Source organism: Nuphar pumila, chromosome 10, assembly GCF_984573655.1.
Source record: "Nuphar pumila chromosome 10, dmNupPumi1.hap1.1, whole genome shotgun sequence".
NCBI classification, from domain to species: Eukaryota; Viridiplantae; Streptophyta; class Magnoliopsida; order Nymphaeales; family Nymphaeaceae; genus Nuphar; species Nuphar pumila.
Genome location: NC_143258.1, coordinates 5,224,290 through 5,241,706, shown reverse-complemented (window position 1 = coordinate 5,241,706; position 17,417 = coordinate 5,224,290). Strand labels below are relative to the sequence as shown.

At 35.5% G+C, this 17,417-nt stretch overlaps 2 protein-coding genes across 2 annotated transcripts in view; one reads left to right on the top strand and one right to left on the bottom strand.

Annotated features, from left to right (window-relative positions):
• Window positions 1-530: 530 nt before the first annotated feature.
• The window catches only part of LOC149823323 (histidine-containing phosphotransfer protein 2-like), a 75,223-nt gene continuing 58,336 nt past the window's right edge, over window positions 531-17,417 (top strand). The window contains exon 1 of the mRNA XM_090020022.1: window positions 531-837. Within this exon, the coding sequence (XP_089876148.1) occupies window positions 778-837 (60 nt within the window). The 5' untranslated portion in view covers window positions 531-777. The remainder of the gene's footprint in view (window positions 838-17,417) is intronic.
• LOC149823324 (uncharacterized) lies at window positions 4,215-6,340 on the bottom strand. Its single transcript, XM_090018897.1, has 4 exons — window positions 6,146-6,340; window positions 5,364-6,050; window positions 5,086-5,245; window positions 4,215-4,578 (listed from the first exon to the last, which is right to left on the bottom strand). The coding sequence occupies exons 1-4, from the start codon at window positions 6,338-6,340 to the stop codon at window positions 4,547-4,549; spliced, it is 1,074 nt and encodes a 357-aa protein (XP_089875023.1). The 3' UTR covers window positions 4,215-4,546.

Below are 17,417 nucleotides of genomic sequence, written 5' to 3'. Positions count from 1 at the left end.
CATCTAATTTAATTCATCTTTTAAGTTAAAAACTAAATTTAATTATTTTGATTGTAAAAATATACTTAAAATAGGTTCTAATTGAAAAGACAAGTTTTTACCAAACAATTCAACTTGTTTTGGGGTATACCTTTCTACTTCAACACCGTATTGACGTGATTTTTGTCATGTTTAAAAGCTAAGACTCTAATTTCAATTCTACTTTGAACAAAAATCTTGAAAATGTAATTTTGAAGGTCAAAAATATATTTGAACCAAAACTTGCTCAATAAATAATTATTGCCAAAAAAACTATTTGGTCAAAATTGAGGTGTTTAGAATACCCAAAGGAAAGTGCTTACCCTAAGGAGTTATGAATCCATATTTTCTATGAAAAAGTTTGTTTTACTTTTCTTATAAAAAAAATAGCTCGCTTTCCATGAAAAGAAAGTAAGTTTTGTAGGAAAGAAAACGAAACGAACTTACTCCCTAGTAAGCCAATGAGACCTGGGGTTTTACCAGTTTTTTTTCCAAGCTATCCGAACAAAAAAAGTCTCCGAAACCCTAATGTCTCCCTCTCTGCACCCAAGCTAATTCAAATTTCGCGTCGCCATTCCCTTCTCTCGCTTGCAGGAGGAAGAAAGAAGTAGGAGCGCCCTTAGAAGTTTAAGGGCATCCTATTAATTAATGAGTTGAGTCGTCATTGTCAAAAAAGTGCCTTCACTACATTCCTCTCTCTCTCTCTCTCTCTACATAGCTCTCCCATTGCCTAGAGTTTCGGCAGCAGCTTTGAGAAAGATGGACGTGATTGTGCTCAAGGAACAACACCTCGCCTACCTCAATTCCCTCCTATGCGAGGTTCTCTCTCTCTCTCTCTCTCCCTCCTGTTTTTATGGAAGAGCTTTAGTTTTTTCGGCTTTTGCTGCACGGAAATGCCGATTATATGCCCACCATTGCTTTAATTCAGTAGAAGAAAGATTATAAAGACACCGTTGCTCTAATTCTGTGTAAGAAAGAGGAAATCCAACTTTTTTTTGGGAGTTGGTGTTCAGAAAACGGATTATCCCAACAACCCATCTTGGGCATCTTCTTGTCAGAACGAGTTGTGAAGAAATCTGAGTGAATGGGTGGATGGGTATTGATGGGGTTGATAGCAAAGACATAAAAATTAACACTTGCTGTGAACAGGAGAATCAGAGTGAGAAGATTGTGGATGATGGACGACCCTGTGGGAGCGGAGGATAGAAAGAGAGTGGTTGGGATGGTGTATCAAATTCTTTTGTGCCTCATGTTTCTGAGAGCAGTTGGGGTCACAATGTAAACATTGGTTGTCATGTTTCTGATTTCTGATGGTGCAGAGATGGGCCCAAGTGAGTACATGAGCAGCACTGTGTCCATGTGGTATCCCTTAAAGGAAGTATAGTGCAGTGTGAACAAGTAGAAACTATGGAGAAACCATGACTATGCCATCTTTTGATCCATGCATGCATAGATTTGTAGGAAGAAATAAGGGAGTTTTGAGCTTCTGAAATTTGCATTTGCTTTTGTTGAAACGCAAGGGATAAGGTATACAAGGAGGTTTATGACAAGTTGGATATTAAAGAGGGCGAGAAGAATATTTATAGGCTTGCAAAGACGAGAGATAAGAAATTGAGGGATCTGGGTATGGTTAGATGTATCAAAGATGAAACACAAAGGGTTTTAGTCAAAGATGAGGAGATTAAGGAGAGATGGAAAGATTATTTTGATAAGCTATTTAATGGAAGTCATGCTCAGGATCTTGGAGACTTCTTCATTCCTTTTCATGAGATGAATCGTAACTTCATACGCAAGATTCAAAAGAAAGAAATTGCAAAGGCTTTGAAGAAAATGAAATCAAGAAGGGCAATTAACCCAGATGGTATACCTATCGAGGCTTGAAAATGCTTGGGTGAGAAAGGTTTAGAATGGTTGACAAATCTTTTTAACAAGATTTGGCAGACAAATAAGATGCCTAATGAGTGGAGGAAGAGTACTTTGGTGCCTCTATATAAGAATAAGGGTTATATACAAGATTGCACAAACTATCGTGGTATAAAACTCATGAGTTATACTATGAAACTTTGGGAGAGGATGATTGAGTATAGGTTGAGGAAGGTTGTCATGATATCGGAGAATCAATTTGGTTTTATTCCTGGAAGATCAACTATGAAAGCTATATATCTTCTTAGACAACTTATTAAAAGATATAGAGAGAGGTACAAAGATTTGCATATGGTTTTTATTGATTTGGAGAAGGCATACGATAGAGTACCTATGGATGTTCTCTGGTGGACAATGATGAAGAAATGTGTTTCTCTCAAGTACATTAGTATAATTAAAGATATGTACGAAGGAGTAGTAACCAATGTCCGCACTTGTGGAGGGGTGACAACCAATTTTCCTATAACGGTTGGGTTACATCAAGGATCTGCATTAAGCCCTTTCCTATTTGCTATAGTGATGGATGAGCTTACGAGATCAATTCAAGAAAATGTGCCGTGGTGTATGTTGTTTGCTGATAATATTGTTTTGATTGATGAGTCTAGAGCTGGGGTTAATGCTAAGTTAGAATTATGGAGACAAACATTGGAAGCAAGAGGTTTTAAGTTGAGTAAGAGTAAAACAAAATATATGGAATGTCGGTTTAGTAAGCAACGAAGTAGTGATGGGAGTGTAGTGAAGCTTGGTGAGCAAGAAATACCGGTGGATGACTGTTTCAAATATTTGGGATCTATCATTCAAAAGTATGGAGAAATTGATGGAGATGTAAATCATAGGATAAAGGTTGGGTGGATGAAATGGAAAAGTGCAACTGGAGTGTTGTGCGATCGTAGAATGCCATTGCGGTTGAAGGAAAAGTTTTATATGACGACAATTAGGCCCACTTTACTATATAGTACGGAATGTTGGGCTGCCAAGAGACATCATATTCAAAAAATGAGTGTAGCTGAGATGCGTATGCTTAGATGGATATGTAGAAATACAATAAAAGATAAGATTCGAAATGAGGAGATACGTAAGAAGGTAGGCGTTACATCCATTTAAAATAAGATGAGAGAGAATCATTTACGGTGGTTAGGACATATTCGGCGAAGGCCTAATAATGCTCCAGTTAGAAGGATGGAGAAATAGGAAAATATATTAGTTAAAAGAGGTCGGGGTAGGCCTAAGAAGACTTGGATGGAGATGATAGGAAAGGATTTGAATGCTTTGAACCTCACCGAGGACATGGCATTTGATAAAAATGATTGGAGGAGAAGGATTCATGTGGAAGACCCAAAATGATTTTCTTTTTTGGTTCATATCGCCGACCCCAATTGTTTTGGGATGAAGGCGTTGTTGTTGTTGTTGTTTTGTTGATGTCGATAACACCGAGGATGGCATGGGAAAATACAGTGTTCATGAGTTCGTTTGGGTGTTTTTATGATGTGTTTTATCAACATGACAAGACATGATTCTCGTATGGCATGGTGTGTAGAAGAATCTTTTGTGCTCTGCCCCCACAACATTTTTCTTTTTCGTTGGATCTGTATTGCAAATGCAGTTCCTTTTTGTTAGCACTAAAAAGGATCCAAAACAGTTGCCATGAAAGTGGCAACTGTTGAATGTTTAAATTTTGTCTACCATACTTTGTCTATTCAGGGGATGTTAACTATAGAACTAAATAATGCATAATCTTGTATATATCTGTTTTCTTTTAGAATTTTTTCATTTTTTCTTCTCGTGATGTCTTACCTTGTTCCTTTTTTTTACTGATTTTTTTAAGAGAGATGATTTATTCTGTAATGCAAATAAACAAGGTAAAAAATGGTGAAGGTGAACAAATAATTGAAGAAATTGGTAGTTTTTCTCTTTAATCAATGATTAGCTAGATTATTCTCTATGGACTTCAGTATCTAATATACAATATACAACTTGTTGATTACTTTCTTAGAAGCATGGTTTTAAAACCCGTGACTCGGAACTCGACTCGTTCTTTATGGACTCGTGACTCGGCGGGTCAACTCGGACCGGGTTTTGTTAACTTTTGATTTTAAAAGAAAAACAATATATAAATTATCATTTAAACATATAAAAGTTTGTAGAATGACTTAATTACTAGTGTAATTGATTAATAAGTAAAATAAGATCAAGTAAAACTATATCTAACTTATAATTACTCATCTAATAACAAGAAATCGAACAACCAAGCAAAACAATAATTCAATATTTCAATAGAAATAAGCCCTAAAGTAAAGTTAAGTTACAAAGTTCATAAATATAAAGTTAATGATCATAACACAATGACAAAATCAAATTTCAAACATCCAAAATTCATCCACTTTTACAAAATATGATATCTCAATTCTCAAGTCAAGAGTCAATGACTCAAATCTCAAATAGAGGCGAAGTGCTATTATTTGGAACTTCATTTGAATCAATTCTTGAGTTGGAAGTAGAAATTAATGGCTGAATTGGAGTACTAGTTGTTGCATTTTCCCTTGCATCTTCATCTTCAACTCCATCACCACCTTCATCATCAATAAGATTAGCTTCTTCAATGTTTTCAACTTCCATCTCCAAGTCTCTTAAGAAATCCTTCATTCAATAAAATATGACACATTTGAGTTAACATGCAATAGAGAAAGACAAAAAACTAAATTAAAAAAAAATTTAATCAAGTTAAAATATCAAACAAACTTTTACCTCATCTCCATCTAAAACTCCTTCTTGCATGACCCATTCATCCATTGGTGTTTGCAAATATATATTGTCCAAAGAAATTGGGTCAAGACGTGTTCTCTTTAATTGCTTTTCTCTCATACGTAAATTATAATGGACAAACACTAAGTCATTAAGTTTCTTTTGAGCTAATCTATTTCTTCTCTTAGTGTGAATTTGATCAAAGGTACTCCAATTTCGTTCACATCCAGATGAAGAACATGTTTGACTAAGTATACGAATAGCAATTTTTTGAAGATCGGGGGCACATATTCCATGCATTTCCACCACATTGCTGCATAAAGCCAAAACACACAAAAATGAAAAGTTGATTAAGGAAATATTCTTTTGCACAACACAACAATAATGTTAAAGATAAATCACCTGGCTTATGCTCATCTCTAGTCATAACAGCTATAGAAGTACCAAAATCTGCACTTGCGTCTTCAAATAACTCAAGTTGCTTGCATGCTCTTACTCTAGCTGAAATATTTGGCTCCAACTTCTCAATACATTTAATTAAACCACGCCTTACTTCAGGATGCTTTGTGAATTACATGAAATAGTGCAAATAGTCAAATACATTAAATTGATAATTGATAAAAGAAAGTTCATATTCAAAATTTAAAATAATTAATAAAAAGATATAAACAAATACATACCTTAGAAAATTGTGGACTATAGTGGTATTTGGGATTGAGATAGTATGCTGCTGCATGAAGAGGGTGATGAAGTTGATTTTCCCAACGATTGTCAATTATTTTCCAATAAGGTTTATACTTTTTCTCCTCATTGTCATGAATTTCTTTTATAGCCTCTTTGGCTCTATCCATAGCTTCATAAAGATAACCCATTGTAGGATTTTCTTCTCCATCAACCATTCTCAAAACTTTGACCAGAGGTTCTATAGTTTTAACAGTTGATTCTACGACTCTCCAAAAATTACTATTCAATATAATATCCTCCATCTCTTTCCCCTCAGCAAATGATGAATATTTAGAATTGTTCCATTCATCTGATGCCATCATTTTTCTAAGACCACTTCGATGTTCTAGCAAAGATTGAAGCATGATAAAATTAGTGGCAAATCTTGTAGTAACCGGTCTTAGAATTTCTTTCTTATTAGAAAATTGAGTCCTCATTAGGTTCAAAACAAAAGTATGATTGTAGATGAACTTCGTGATCCTTTTTCCTTTTTCAACACATTCAGCTATGCTTTTTATCTTAGACAAATCTTCAAGCATGAGATCTATGCAATGAGCTGCACAAGGAGTCCAAAATATGGTTTTCCTCCTATCCTCCAACATCTTTCCAGCTGCTTGATAGTTGGCTGCATTATCTGTGATTATCTGCCATTTTTTAATTTCAAAACATTATTAACATACTAGACAAATTATAAATAGCAATGTTCAATAGAAAATTACAAAAGAACAAAATGATATACCTGAACAACATTCTCTGCACCTACTGTTTCCACCACTTCATCAAATAATTTTAATAAATTTTCTCGATTCTTCACGATACTTGTTGCATCAACTGATTTCAAGAAGTAAATACCCCTTGGACAATGAACCAAAAAATTTATCAATGTCCTTTGTGTTGCGTCTTTCCAACCATCAGCCATAATAGAACAACCCATTTCAGCCCAAGACTCCTTGTATTCTTTGAAATAATCATCAATTTTTTTAATTTCTTCTTGTAATAATCTTCCAGAAATCTCAGATGAAGAAGGCGGCTTCAATCCCATTCCTACTGAGGAACAAACTTCAATCATCTTCGTAAAATAAGGAGAATTGGCTGCGTTGAAAGGAATGGCTGAATGATAAAAAAATCTCGCAATAGCTGAACATAACCTATCTCTAGCTTTTCTATCCAAAGCTGCTTTTATTCCAAGTTGTTTCATTGATGGAGACCCTGCCTTCACTTGAACAAAAGCATCAAGATTATGCTTTTGGGCATCATTCATCAATTTTTTTCCTTTTATATATCTTTTCTCAGTAGACTCATCACTTTCATCTGACAAGTCCATATCATTATCATTTACTTCAACAAAGGAACCAATCTCATTTACAATATTTCTTTTATATAATTTGTGTTCTTTAAATGACTCCAAATCCTTACGAATTTTTTTTCTTACAGATTCTTCGACTTTGTCGCATGGTTCCACCTCTCCTTTAATACCAGCAAGATGATACTTAAGTCTATTAATGCCACCACTCATTTGTTTTGTACACCAAGTACATTGTACCCTCTTCTTTTTCTTATCAAGTGGTAAACCAAAATCCCACACAGGGTCCTTTCCTTTGGTGAATGTTGTTGGAGTCCTTGAAGATCCTTCTTCTGACATTTCTTTGATGATTTGATAAATCTAAACTGTTAAATTTGAAAAGTTAAAAACAATGATACGGTTAGTAGATTATGTACAAAGTTATGATTCCATCATTCCACACAGGGTCCTTGACTCCTTGTCATGCCATGTTTCCCTGACACGTTGCGAAAATCATGTACTTTTAAGATAGACAAGAAGAACTGCTAGAAGAACAAAGGGTTACACATAGGACATTTAGATGATATTCCGGCGAGATCAGAGAAAAAAACAAAACAGGAAATTATGGAGGAAGAATACAGGAAATTCAAGAAATTAACGCATAGGAAATTAAAAAACAGAAAAATCAGTAAAAACAAAACAAAGAATTAACAAAACAGAAATTGAAATGTATTGAAAAACATACAATGCATGTAATGAAAGACAGGAAGTTCAGTAAAATAAAAAAAATGATACTTAGCAAAATGAAGAGCAAAACTCAGTAAAATAACAAAACAAAAAAATAAACTTAGTAAAATGAAAACTAACAGAAATTCTGGAAAACAAACTGCAAATAAAAAAAAACAAAAATATGAAATTACCGAAACTAAAACAACAAATGCAATGAGATTGAGACTAATGATACACAGAAATGAACATACGACAAATAATGAACTGAAATAAAAAAAAAACCACCAAATTTGAAATGCAGGTAAAAAAAATTTGCAGATATGAGAAACTGCTCTAATACAGGATGAACAAATGATTCAACAATGAGATTAAACAGAAAGCAATTAATGCAGGGAAAATGCGGATAAAAATGAAAATACAAAGCAACAGAAATGACATGCGAAAATGAAAACTTAGAGGAATGTTGTGCAACTCACCATGTAATGCATGGTACAGAGGCGTACGCCTCATGTACAGAGGCGTACGCCTCAGGTACTGTCTCACAACATAAGACTCAACGCCTCGCTTCTCCTCAGTGTGCATACAACATACATACCTTCACAAATCTCTCCGAAAAAACTCGCCGGAAAATCTGCACTCGCCGGAAAATCTCTCCGGAATATCGCGCGACACACTGTTTTTGCTGGAGAAGATGCGTCGGATTTGCAATGACGCCTTACTGTTCACACTTCACCGTCGATGTGTTTGCTTCGTTCCCAAAAAAATAACGATGCATACCTTCACAAATCTCGTCGGAAAATCATGCCCGAAAATCTCGCCAGAATATCGCGCGGCAACACACTGTTTTTGCTGGAGAAGATGCGTCGGATTAGCAACGACGCCTTAATGTATTTAATCGATGAGATTGCTTCGTTCCCAAAAAAAAAAAATGATACATACCTTCACAAATCTCGCCGGAAAATCGTGCCGGAAAAACGCACGGCGTCGTTGTTACTGTTCACGCCAGAAAATCCTTGCCGGCGTCGCTGTTCATGCCAGAGCTATCGTCGGATGGCTGAAAACTGAAGAGTCGAAGACCTTCTCGGCTTCTCCTCTCTTCAGTCAAGACTGTGCTTGAAAACTGAAGAGTCGAAAACCCTAAAGTCCTTTAAGTTTTTTCGTTAAAAGGTAAAGTTTTTTTAATTTCAAAATTGCCATTTTCACTAAACCAGCGGGTCTTCAGTGACTCGTGACTCGGTCCGAGTCGCCCGAGTCAGAGCGATCTTTCCAGCGAGTTCTGTCAAGGCAGAGGTGGCAGAACTCGCCCGAGTACGCCATGACTCGTGACTCGGCCGAGTCATCCCGAGTCATCCCGAGTCATCCCGAGTCATCCCGAGTCCGGCCCGAGTCAAGCCCGAGTCTTGGCAATCCGAGTATGCCTAGCCGGGTTGACTCGCTGGAGGGCCGAGCCGAGCCGAGTCAGCCGAGTTGACTCGGCGAGTTTTTAAACGTTGCTTAGAAGTTTCTTTTTTCATGGGTTGTCAATGGTTCTATGACATTTTCAGACCCATCTCACATGAAGAGGATGACTTGTTCATCATTCCAGGTCCATTGTTGTTTTCTCCAAGCAGGCATGGGATCTCAAGCTAAGTCCCTGTTTGTTAGATGTAGAACCCATAAGTGTAGCATTGATTCTAATTCGCCCATCATTAGCATAATTAGGTTAAATCTCAAACTTCTTTTCTATAAAGTATATAATGAGATATTTTAAAGAATAGAACGCAATGTGCTGTGTTTCTATCTTTATATCTCAATAACTGGGCAATGTGTTTTTATCTCTTCAGAGGGAATTTTGCATCTTTGTTTGGTTCTATTTATTCATTCACCCATTATAGAATCTATGTACTCTTAAAGTTAGATAAAGAAAGTTCCTTTGCTGATCATAATGGTGGCAGTCATGTATGATGATGATAATGTTGGTAGTGGTGACGGTAAGAATTGGTGTGGTGGTACGTGATATGATTTGGTACATCATGATGATGATATGGCCAAGATCTACATTCATTTTATTTATTGCATTGCAACATAAAGATGTCATTGCCATAGTCAAGAGGGTAGTAGGTTGCAGTCTATGTAACATGGACTCTTCTAACAAGGCACCGCACCCGCACCCACACCCGCACCCGCACCCATGCAGGTGCGACACTTGGACACAACTTCCTTTGTGTCAGGTGAAGTCAACCACATTGAGGTCCATTTTTATCCAAAAGTAGATTCAGTTAACCCTAACAAATTTCAGTTTTATTTATATTATATATAAATACATAAATGCACACACATACCCGTGCACATACATCCATATATTTATATATATATGCACCTCCGCACTAGTGTGGTGTTACTTTTTATTAACGAGGAATAGCAATTGTAGATTATTAATTTGATTTATTGCATGAATTTATACATGATGAATTGATGATATGATAATTGTTTTTATTTCATTAGTATTAACTTAAAACTGTTAAAATATATATATATATATATATATATATATATATATACATACATACATATATACCCTCCCCACATCCCCACACCCAAGTTTTTTTAAAGTGCCGCATCGCTGCATCCTCATCCGCATCCGCACCCGTATCTACACCCGCGCCTATGTGACGTAGGTTGCAGTTGATAGCTTTGAGAGATCTCGTTACACTAGGGTAGGATCAGTTCAATTATAAAGCTTCTTGTATGTTGGGCACCTAAAATCAGGAGTCTATATTGTTGTTGCCATTTAAATGATGATGGTTAGCATTGTAATGTTAAAAATGTATATACATATGTGTATATATATCTATATATATAAATATGTAATTCATTTATAATACCCCATAGGGGTAAAATAGTCTTTTCACCATTTCTCACATATTCATTTTTTAATATGTTTTATTTCTTTTTTGTATTCTTTATTTTTCTTTTCTTTTTATTCTCTTTTGTCTTTTAGGCATTAAGGGGCCCACCATATAGACGTTGGGCCCCTCCAACGGTCATAAATATGATCGTTGGAGGGGCTCCAACGCCTATATGGGAGCCCCTCCTTGGGTCCTCTCTCTTGTATAAATATGGGGTTATCCCCCTTGTATTTGCATGCCTTTTAAGGCTCAATCCAATAAATATTCCATTGTTTTTCATGCTTGTGTAGCCTTTTTAGGCTTTCATATTGTCTCTTTGTGGACTTCTTGTTTGAATGCCGTAGTGCTTGTCCATTATTGGACTTTGTGAATGCTTGTGCATTCTTGGGTTACACTTCCGCATATTTCCTTACATGGTATAAGAGATTGGTCTCTAGGAGAATAGCTTGTATGTTGCGTCATCACGATGGTCGTCTCAAAAATCGTGCCACTCAAAGTTGTGTGGCTTGGATTCAAGGAAAGTACTTACCCGGTATGTATATCATATTTTTTGAGTGTTTTTTGAATTATTTATCTCATGCATTATGCATGAGAAAAGACTTATTTTTGTTATCATTATATATATATATATTTCTTTTGTTATTTTCTTTGGATTCTCTACTTTAAATAGTAGCCTTTGAAAAATTATACATATAAGTGTTTCTTTACGGTATGCATTTGAAAAATAGTAGCCTCTTGCTAAATATGTTAAAAATGAATAGGTTTTTTTAAAAGTAATTATTAAATCTTATGCGTAAGCATATTTCCATAAAATATTTTTTTTAATTATGCATATTGTCATAAAAATTATATTTTACAAGAATAAATGATTTTCCTTTAAAATCTTAAATATTGTGCTTTTCATATGGCTAATTCCTTTGTTGTATGCATTTGGTGTTTATCTTAGTGATTATTGATAATTCTAGGCATATGTTAAAAATATGACTTTTAGGTATATATATTATATAAATTTTATGAGTTCCTTAAAATTTTTAGAAACTTGTATTATGTACATCTTATGTCATCATGTTTTCCTTAACTCTTTGGTAATATCGTGGATATTTTTGCATATTGATATGTTCATATTTTATGTGATTTCAATGGTTGACTTTAAGATGTTTCCCTTATTATGCAAAACTAATTCTTTGAAAAACATTCTCGATTGATTATGCTTGAGAATGATCTTAGATATTTGTGTTCATCCCTATTTGACTTTTATATAGAAAATAAATCTTGCATTGGATGCTTTGAATGCATTTTATAATGTTAACTCATTTTTCTTTAAAAATGTGTCATAGTCACACAAAATAGATTGCATTATGAATGATGTTTGTTATAATTTCATATCTTCTATATAACTATGAGTTATTAGATTATTTTATTGTTTCAAGTATTCATGATTGGTAGTAATTATGTTTACTTTTGGGATTGTAGAAGGATTCTTCTAAAAACTATATATGTATTATTACATGTTTTTGTTTGTCTTTTGTTTATTCAAAACTGTAAAAGGTTGTCATGAGACATTGTTGTGCATATGATTGCACTTTTTCTAAGATTGGTCATCTATCATTATTGGATATTTGATTTGAATTTTCAAATCGGTTCCCTTTATGAACTCACCTATTTGGAAAATGATTTTCGTGAGTATTTATTGCTTTCTTGTGGCATTGTTTTTTTGTCCATCACAAATTTTTATATAATGCATCAATCTTCTTGGCCTTATTATTATCGAATAAAAAATGTTTGTTGGGGTGAGTTATGTGCACCTCGTGTTATGTCATTTTAGATTGTCAACTTGTAGTTTAACTCTAACTGACAGTTATGTGATCTCTGAGTGTGTTGTATCACTCATTTGTTCTTTGGCCATTGATTTTATTAAAAATGCTTTTAATTATGTGTATATGTGATGGCTATTTATTTTTTTTGAAACCATGGTGTTTCGAAATATGGTTAAAATTGATAATGTGTTTCCATTATAAGCTTTCTTACCTCAGTTGTTTTTTCCTTTTTATGCCTCTTATCTAAGTGTCATTATATGTAGACGAGATGTTTATTTACACCTTCATGTGTGATTTTTAGCTCATTGTTGACTTTGTACTCTTGCTCTAGTAGTTGATACACTTGATTTTGAGTGTCACTATATGTAGACAAGAGATATTTATTCACACTTTCGTGTGTAATTTTTAGCCCTTTGTTGGCTTTGTGCTCTTATTTTAGTCATTGATACACTTGTTTCAAGTGTCATTATATGTAGACAAAAAGTGTTTTTACAAACTTTCGTGTGTCTTTAGCCCTTTAGTGGCATGCTTGTTTATGCTCTTGGTCTAGTCGTTGATACACTTGATATTTGAGGTTTAAAGGTCTAATGAGGTGATTGCTTGTAGAGGATGAACTATTATTGAGATTTGCAAAATACCATCTCTTGATATTTATGAGAATTTTTAAATTTATCATCTTTCCCAAATTGTTTTTGCATATATCATTCCCTTTGTCATGTGGGATTTTTAATTCTTTAATGAATTTTTTAAATCTTTACTAGTTTTTTTTCTTGTATGGAAACATATTTATCAATAAAAGATCATGCATTTCATTGGTAATATATATATATATATATTGATATTTGGTTTTCTATACTTAAACTAGAGTTATCGAAAGCGCCCCTACAGTAGGGGAAGCGCGAAACGTCGCGCTTCCAAAACGCGTGGGAAAGCGTCGCCTTTTTTTGGGAAGTACGCTTCCCCCTCGCTTCCCCCCCACTTCCCTCTTTTTCCATTTTATTTTTTATTTTTTTCTTCTTTTTTTGCTTCTCCCTCGCTTCCTAGGTCGCTTCCTAGGTCGCTTTCGGTTTGCTTCCTAGGTCGCTTCTGAGACGGTTCATGATTCGCTTCTAAGTAGTTTCACGCTTCCCGCTTCCTAAATTTTTGAAAGTGCCTCGCTTCCTGCTCCCGCTTCTCGTATCGCTTCCCGCTCCTGCTTTCTCGACTGACAACCATGACTTAAACTCACTCTATGATGTGTGAGTGAATTATGTTTTATCTTGTCTACATTGTGATACACATAAATTTAATTAACTCATCTTTTTGTTATCTCTTCATGGTTGTTTCATGTGCATTAAATATGCTTTAACAACATGATCCATATATGTGTGTATTTGCATGGTTCACATAATCACATGCATGAAGTTAATTAGCTCTTTCTAAAGATTTTGAGTTCTCTAAATAAAGCTTTCTTTTCATGCTTTTGTGCATTTGTACTCCTTTGTGAGTGTTTCATTGTGTCTTTGTGCACTTAGCTTCTTTGTGATTCTTGTGGGTTAATCAAGTCATCTTTGAACTTGATCTTATTGAAGATATTTTCACATTGAAGTCATTTTTTGGACTTGATTCTTTTTTTAAAGACATTTTCACATGGTGCTTGACCAATGCTTCTTAAGCATTTTTGTTATGAATAACGAATTATTATTTTATTTTGTGTTCTTCCATTTATACCCTTTTATGGGTCTTGTTTGAAGTGTCTTTAATAGACACTTTTTTGAGAGATTCAAGTGCTTTTGTGGAAGACCACCATTTCTATTTAAGATAATTGTTATGCATAATTGTTTATCTCTTCTTAATGAATCTTATGTCTTTTAAATAATCAAATCTTCTTATAATCAATATTATGGTTGCTTGAAAAAATAAGCTGATTATGATTTAACTTCATCTTTGAGGGATGCTCCTCTTGTCTTTCTTAATATCTAATGATTCGAAAAGTTATTACTATTTTGTTTAAACCATTTTATTCTTGCTTTATAATATATTGTTGTTTAAAATTTTGCAACTCTTGGGTTAGAATATTTTTCTTGTGTACTTGGAGTTTTCTTTTACTTTGTTCTTTTTATGCAGGATCTTTAAGATGTGATACCTTCGATACATCATGGAGATAGCCAATGAAGGTGCTTGGGGATGATCACCAATAAAGGTGTTTTGAAGACTTATATTTGCAAGAATTTTCTGAGATGCCATAAAGATGGATATTTCCCTTAAAGACTTGGATTCCTTCCCGAGATTTTTTTTTTGTATTTGCAAACTTTCGGGATAACTTTTCCTGTCAAGTTAGAGGGGGAGTGTTAAAAATGTATATATATATATATATATATATATATATATATATATGTAATTCATTTGTAATACCCGATAGGGGTAGAATAGTCTTTTCACCATTTCTCACATATTCATTTTTTAATATGTTTTATTTCTTTTTTGTATTCTTTATTTTTCTTTTTCTTTTTATTCTTTTTTGTCTTTTAGGCATTGACGGGCCCACCATATAGACGTGGGGCCCCTCCAACGGTCATAAATATGACCGTTGAAGGGGCTCGAATGCCTATATGGGAGCCCCTTCTTGGGTCCTCTCTCTTGTATAAATATGGGGTTATCCCCCTTGTATTTGCATGCCTTTCAAGGCTCAATCCAATAAATATTCCATTATTTTTCATGCTTGTGTAGCCTTTTTAGGCTTTCATATTGTTTCTTTGTGGACTTCTTGTTTGAATGCCATAGTGCTTATCCATTATGGGACTTTGTGAATGCTTGTGTATTCTAGGGTTACACTTCCGCCTATTTCCTTACATGTACATCTTTGTTAGGCACATATGTGTATATTGGTTTTTGACACATCTAGGCTTACAACCTGTATATGTGGGACCCACAACCAATGAAATACTTGTGAATTCATTGTTGTAAGTATCGTTACTTTTGGGTTTTGCGATAGGATATGATAGGAGTGTGTATCATACCTGTATCGGGTGTATTATACTATACACCCCTATATTGTGCCGTATTGTACAATATAGGGTGTATCGTATGATACATCTTTGGTGCATTTTAAAAAGGCTGAAAGTTAATTTTTTTATTTTGGGTTTTAAATACCTTTTGAGGGCCAACTTCTTCATTTATCTAGAGGCCATTAGAAGTGCATTTTCACCCAAAGAAGTGGGTTAAGGTAAAAAAAATGCATTTTCACCATTTTTTCACTCAAGAAAATGGGTTAAGGTAAAAAATCTTTATTATGAGTAAAATTACAAAGATACTCTCCAAAAAATCTTTATTATGGATCTGCAAAATAAAGATTTATATCAAGGTAGAAATTAGGCTCCACACTCCAACAAAGATGGCATAAGATGATCTGGCATGGCAATGAGGCACTCAAGTAATGAGTAAAAAGTGATTAAAAATCGAGTATAACTATTGCCATAATATTTTTGTTTATGTAGTATGAAAGTATGTGTCTCAGACTGAGCCTTCAGAATGGGGCATGTGCAGTGCAGAGCTCTACTGAGTAGAAAATGGATTAAGTATAGGAATGCACGGTATGTGTTGGCTTGATCAGTGACGTGTGGTGATAGCACGACACTAGATATGCAACAATATCGTCGTTAGTGCATCGTTGTGTGGTGGCACAGACGTGAAACATTTTTTAGTTAAGCAGTGCCAACAGATTAGAGGATGTTGCTTTTGGAGATTTGGTTAAGGACCTCTCGACTTTGATGAGTGACCCACGCATAGCGTTTGGATGCACGGGGTGTGTATGGGTTAGAGCTAATTCCCCCAGGGATCACCTTAGGTGATTCCAACCGAGTATGATGACTCGGGGTTAGGCGATTGAATTCCTAAGCGCCGACAAACGAGTCTGGGTGATGCTTTTCGCTATGGTGTTCAATCATCAACTGGTTTTCAGATCGGAGGCCACAAGGTCTTGTTCTTTCAGTGGTGAGGTTTTGCTATAGCATGCGCATGGAGTCGCAATACGCTCCATAGCACACGAGGCTAAGACAATCTATGCATTGTTTGGAAGTGATAGCCGGTATTGGACGGCTATGCACGAAGTACATGGACCAAGTAGAATACATATTTGGAGATGCACTTGATTAGCTTCCGTTAGGCAGCTGCGCATGAGGGGTGCGCAAGACTAATGAAATGATTCAGCACATAGAAAAGTGTTGGTACGCGGCCTTTGGCCGTTAGGTTAGTCAGACTGGCGCGTCGCGCGTTTGTGAAAATTTTTATGCCCGTGACAAATTGGCATCAGAGCAGAAAGATTCACGGTGACCTTGTTGTTCAGTGAGTGTGACACTGAAGGGGACAATGATGGTTTGTCCTGTTTACGAGAATTTGCTCATCTGAAATGTAGTTAACCGAGCGCAAAAGCAAGTTGTTGGCAGGGTGGTATGGGTCATCTTGTTGATGGTAAGCAGAAGTGTAAGATTGTTTTTTAGTTGGCTAAGAGAACGTAAATAAGTCAAATTTTTTTACGAGTTGTACGTTAAGTTCACAGATGGAGCGTGGCATTTGCCTTATGCATGTAGAAAATGCACATTGGATTTGGCTGGATGGATTTGTACCTTTAAGTATGGGAGACTTAATTAAACTTCTACGTTCTCTCCTAAGTTTGTCGGTTAGCGGAGTGTCTATGATAGTTCCTTTGTGATTGTGTGTGCGAAAAAGTTATTGTTCATGGCTTGTTGGTTTGGTTTTTGCAGGAATATTTTGCTGGCTTCGGATGAGAGTTGCAGCGTGCTAGTTCCAAATGAGAGTTACAACGTTGGACCATGTTTCCCCTTGTATGGACGAAGACGAATACTCAGGAAGACACTTTGAAAAACTGCTTTGGAGAGATATGCAAGTAGGTGTTTCTCACTTGAGGACTAGATTGGACCATTGGAAAACCACAAGTTAGTACCTTAAGAGAGTTGATATCCCTGCGGCACGCGTTGATGGTCGCTCTTCTCTGTGAAGACCACGAAGGGCTTGGAATTGCCCTTGCTAGGGTCGAATGACACCTTCAACCATGAGCGTGATGACGACAAGTTTGCCGTGTGGGCGAAGATAACCTGCTTGTGTATGAAACTACACTAGGTCCCACGAGCGAAAAATGCTCGATGATGTTGGAGCGAAAGATCGTTTTGAGGAATGAGACTCGGTGTGCTAAAGGTTGTGGCGATGACGGATGAAAACCAGAACAAGTTGAGTAGGTGAAGAAAAGAAGACCAAAGATAAGTGCAAAGGAAAACTGATATATCAGTTAAGGCTGTG

Excerpts from the sequence above, each read along its gene's own strand:
- LOC149823324 (XM_090018897.1), bottom strand. The coding sequence starts at position 6,340 with ATGGGTTGTTCTATTATGGCTGATGGTTGGAAAGACGCAACACAAAGG. Across the intron at positions 6,051-6,145 it reads GTGCAGAGAATGTTGTTCAG|ATAATCACAGATAATGCAGC; the intron begins GTATATCATTTT and ends AAAAAATGGCAG. Across the intron at positions 4,579-5,085 it reads TAGAGATGAGCATAAGCCAG|GATTTCTTAAGAGACTTGGA; the intron begins GTGATTTATCTT and ends TATTGAATGAAG.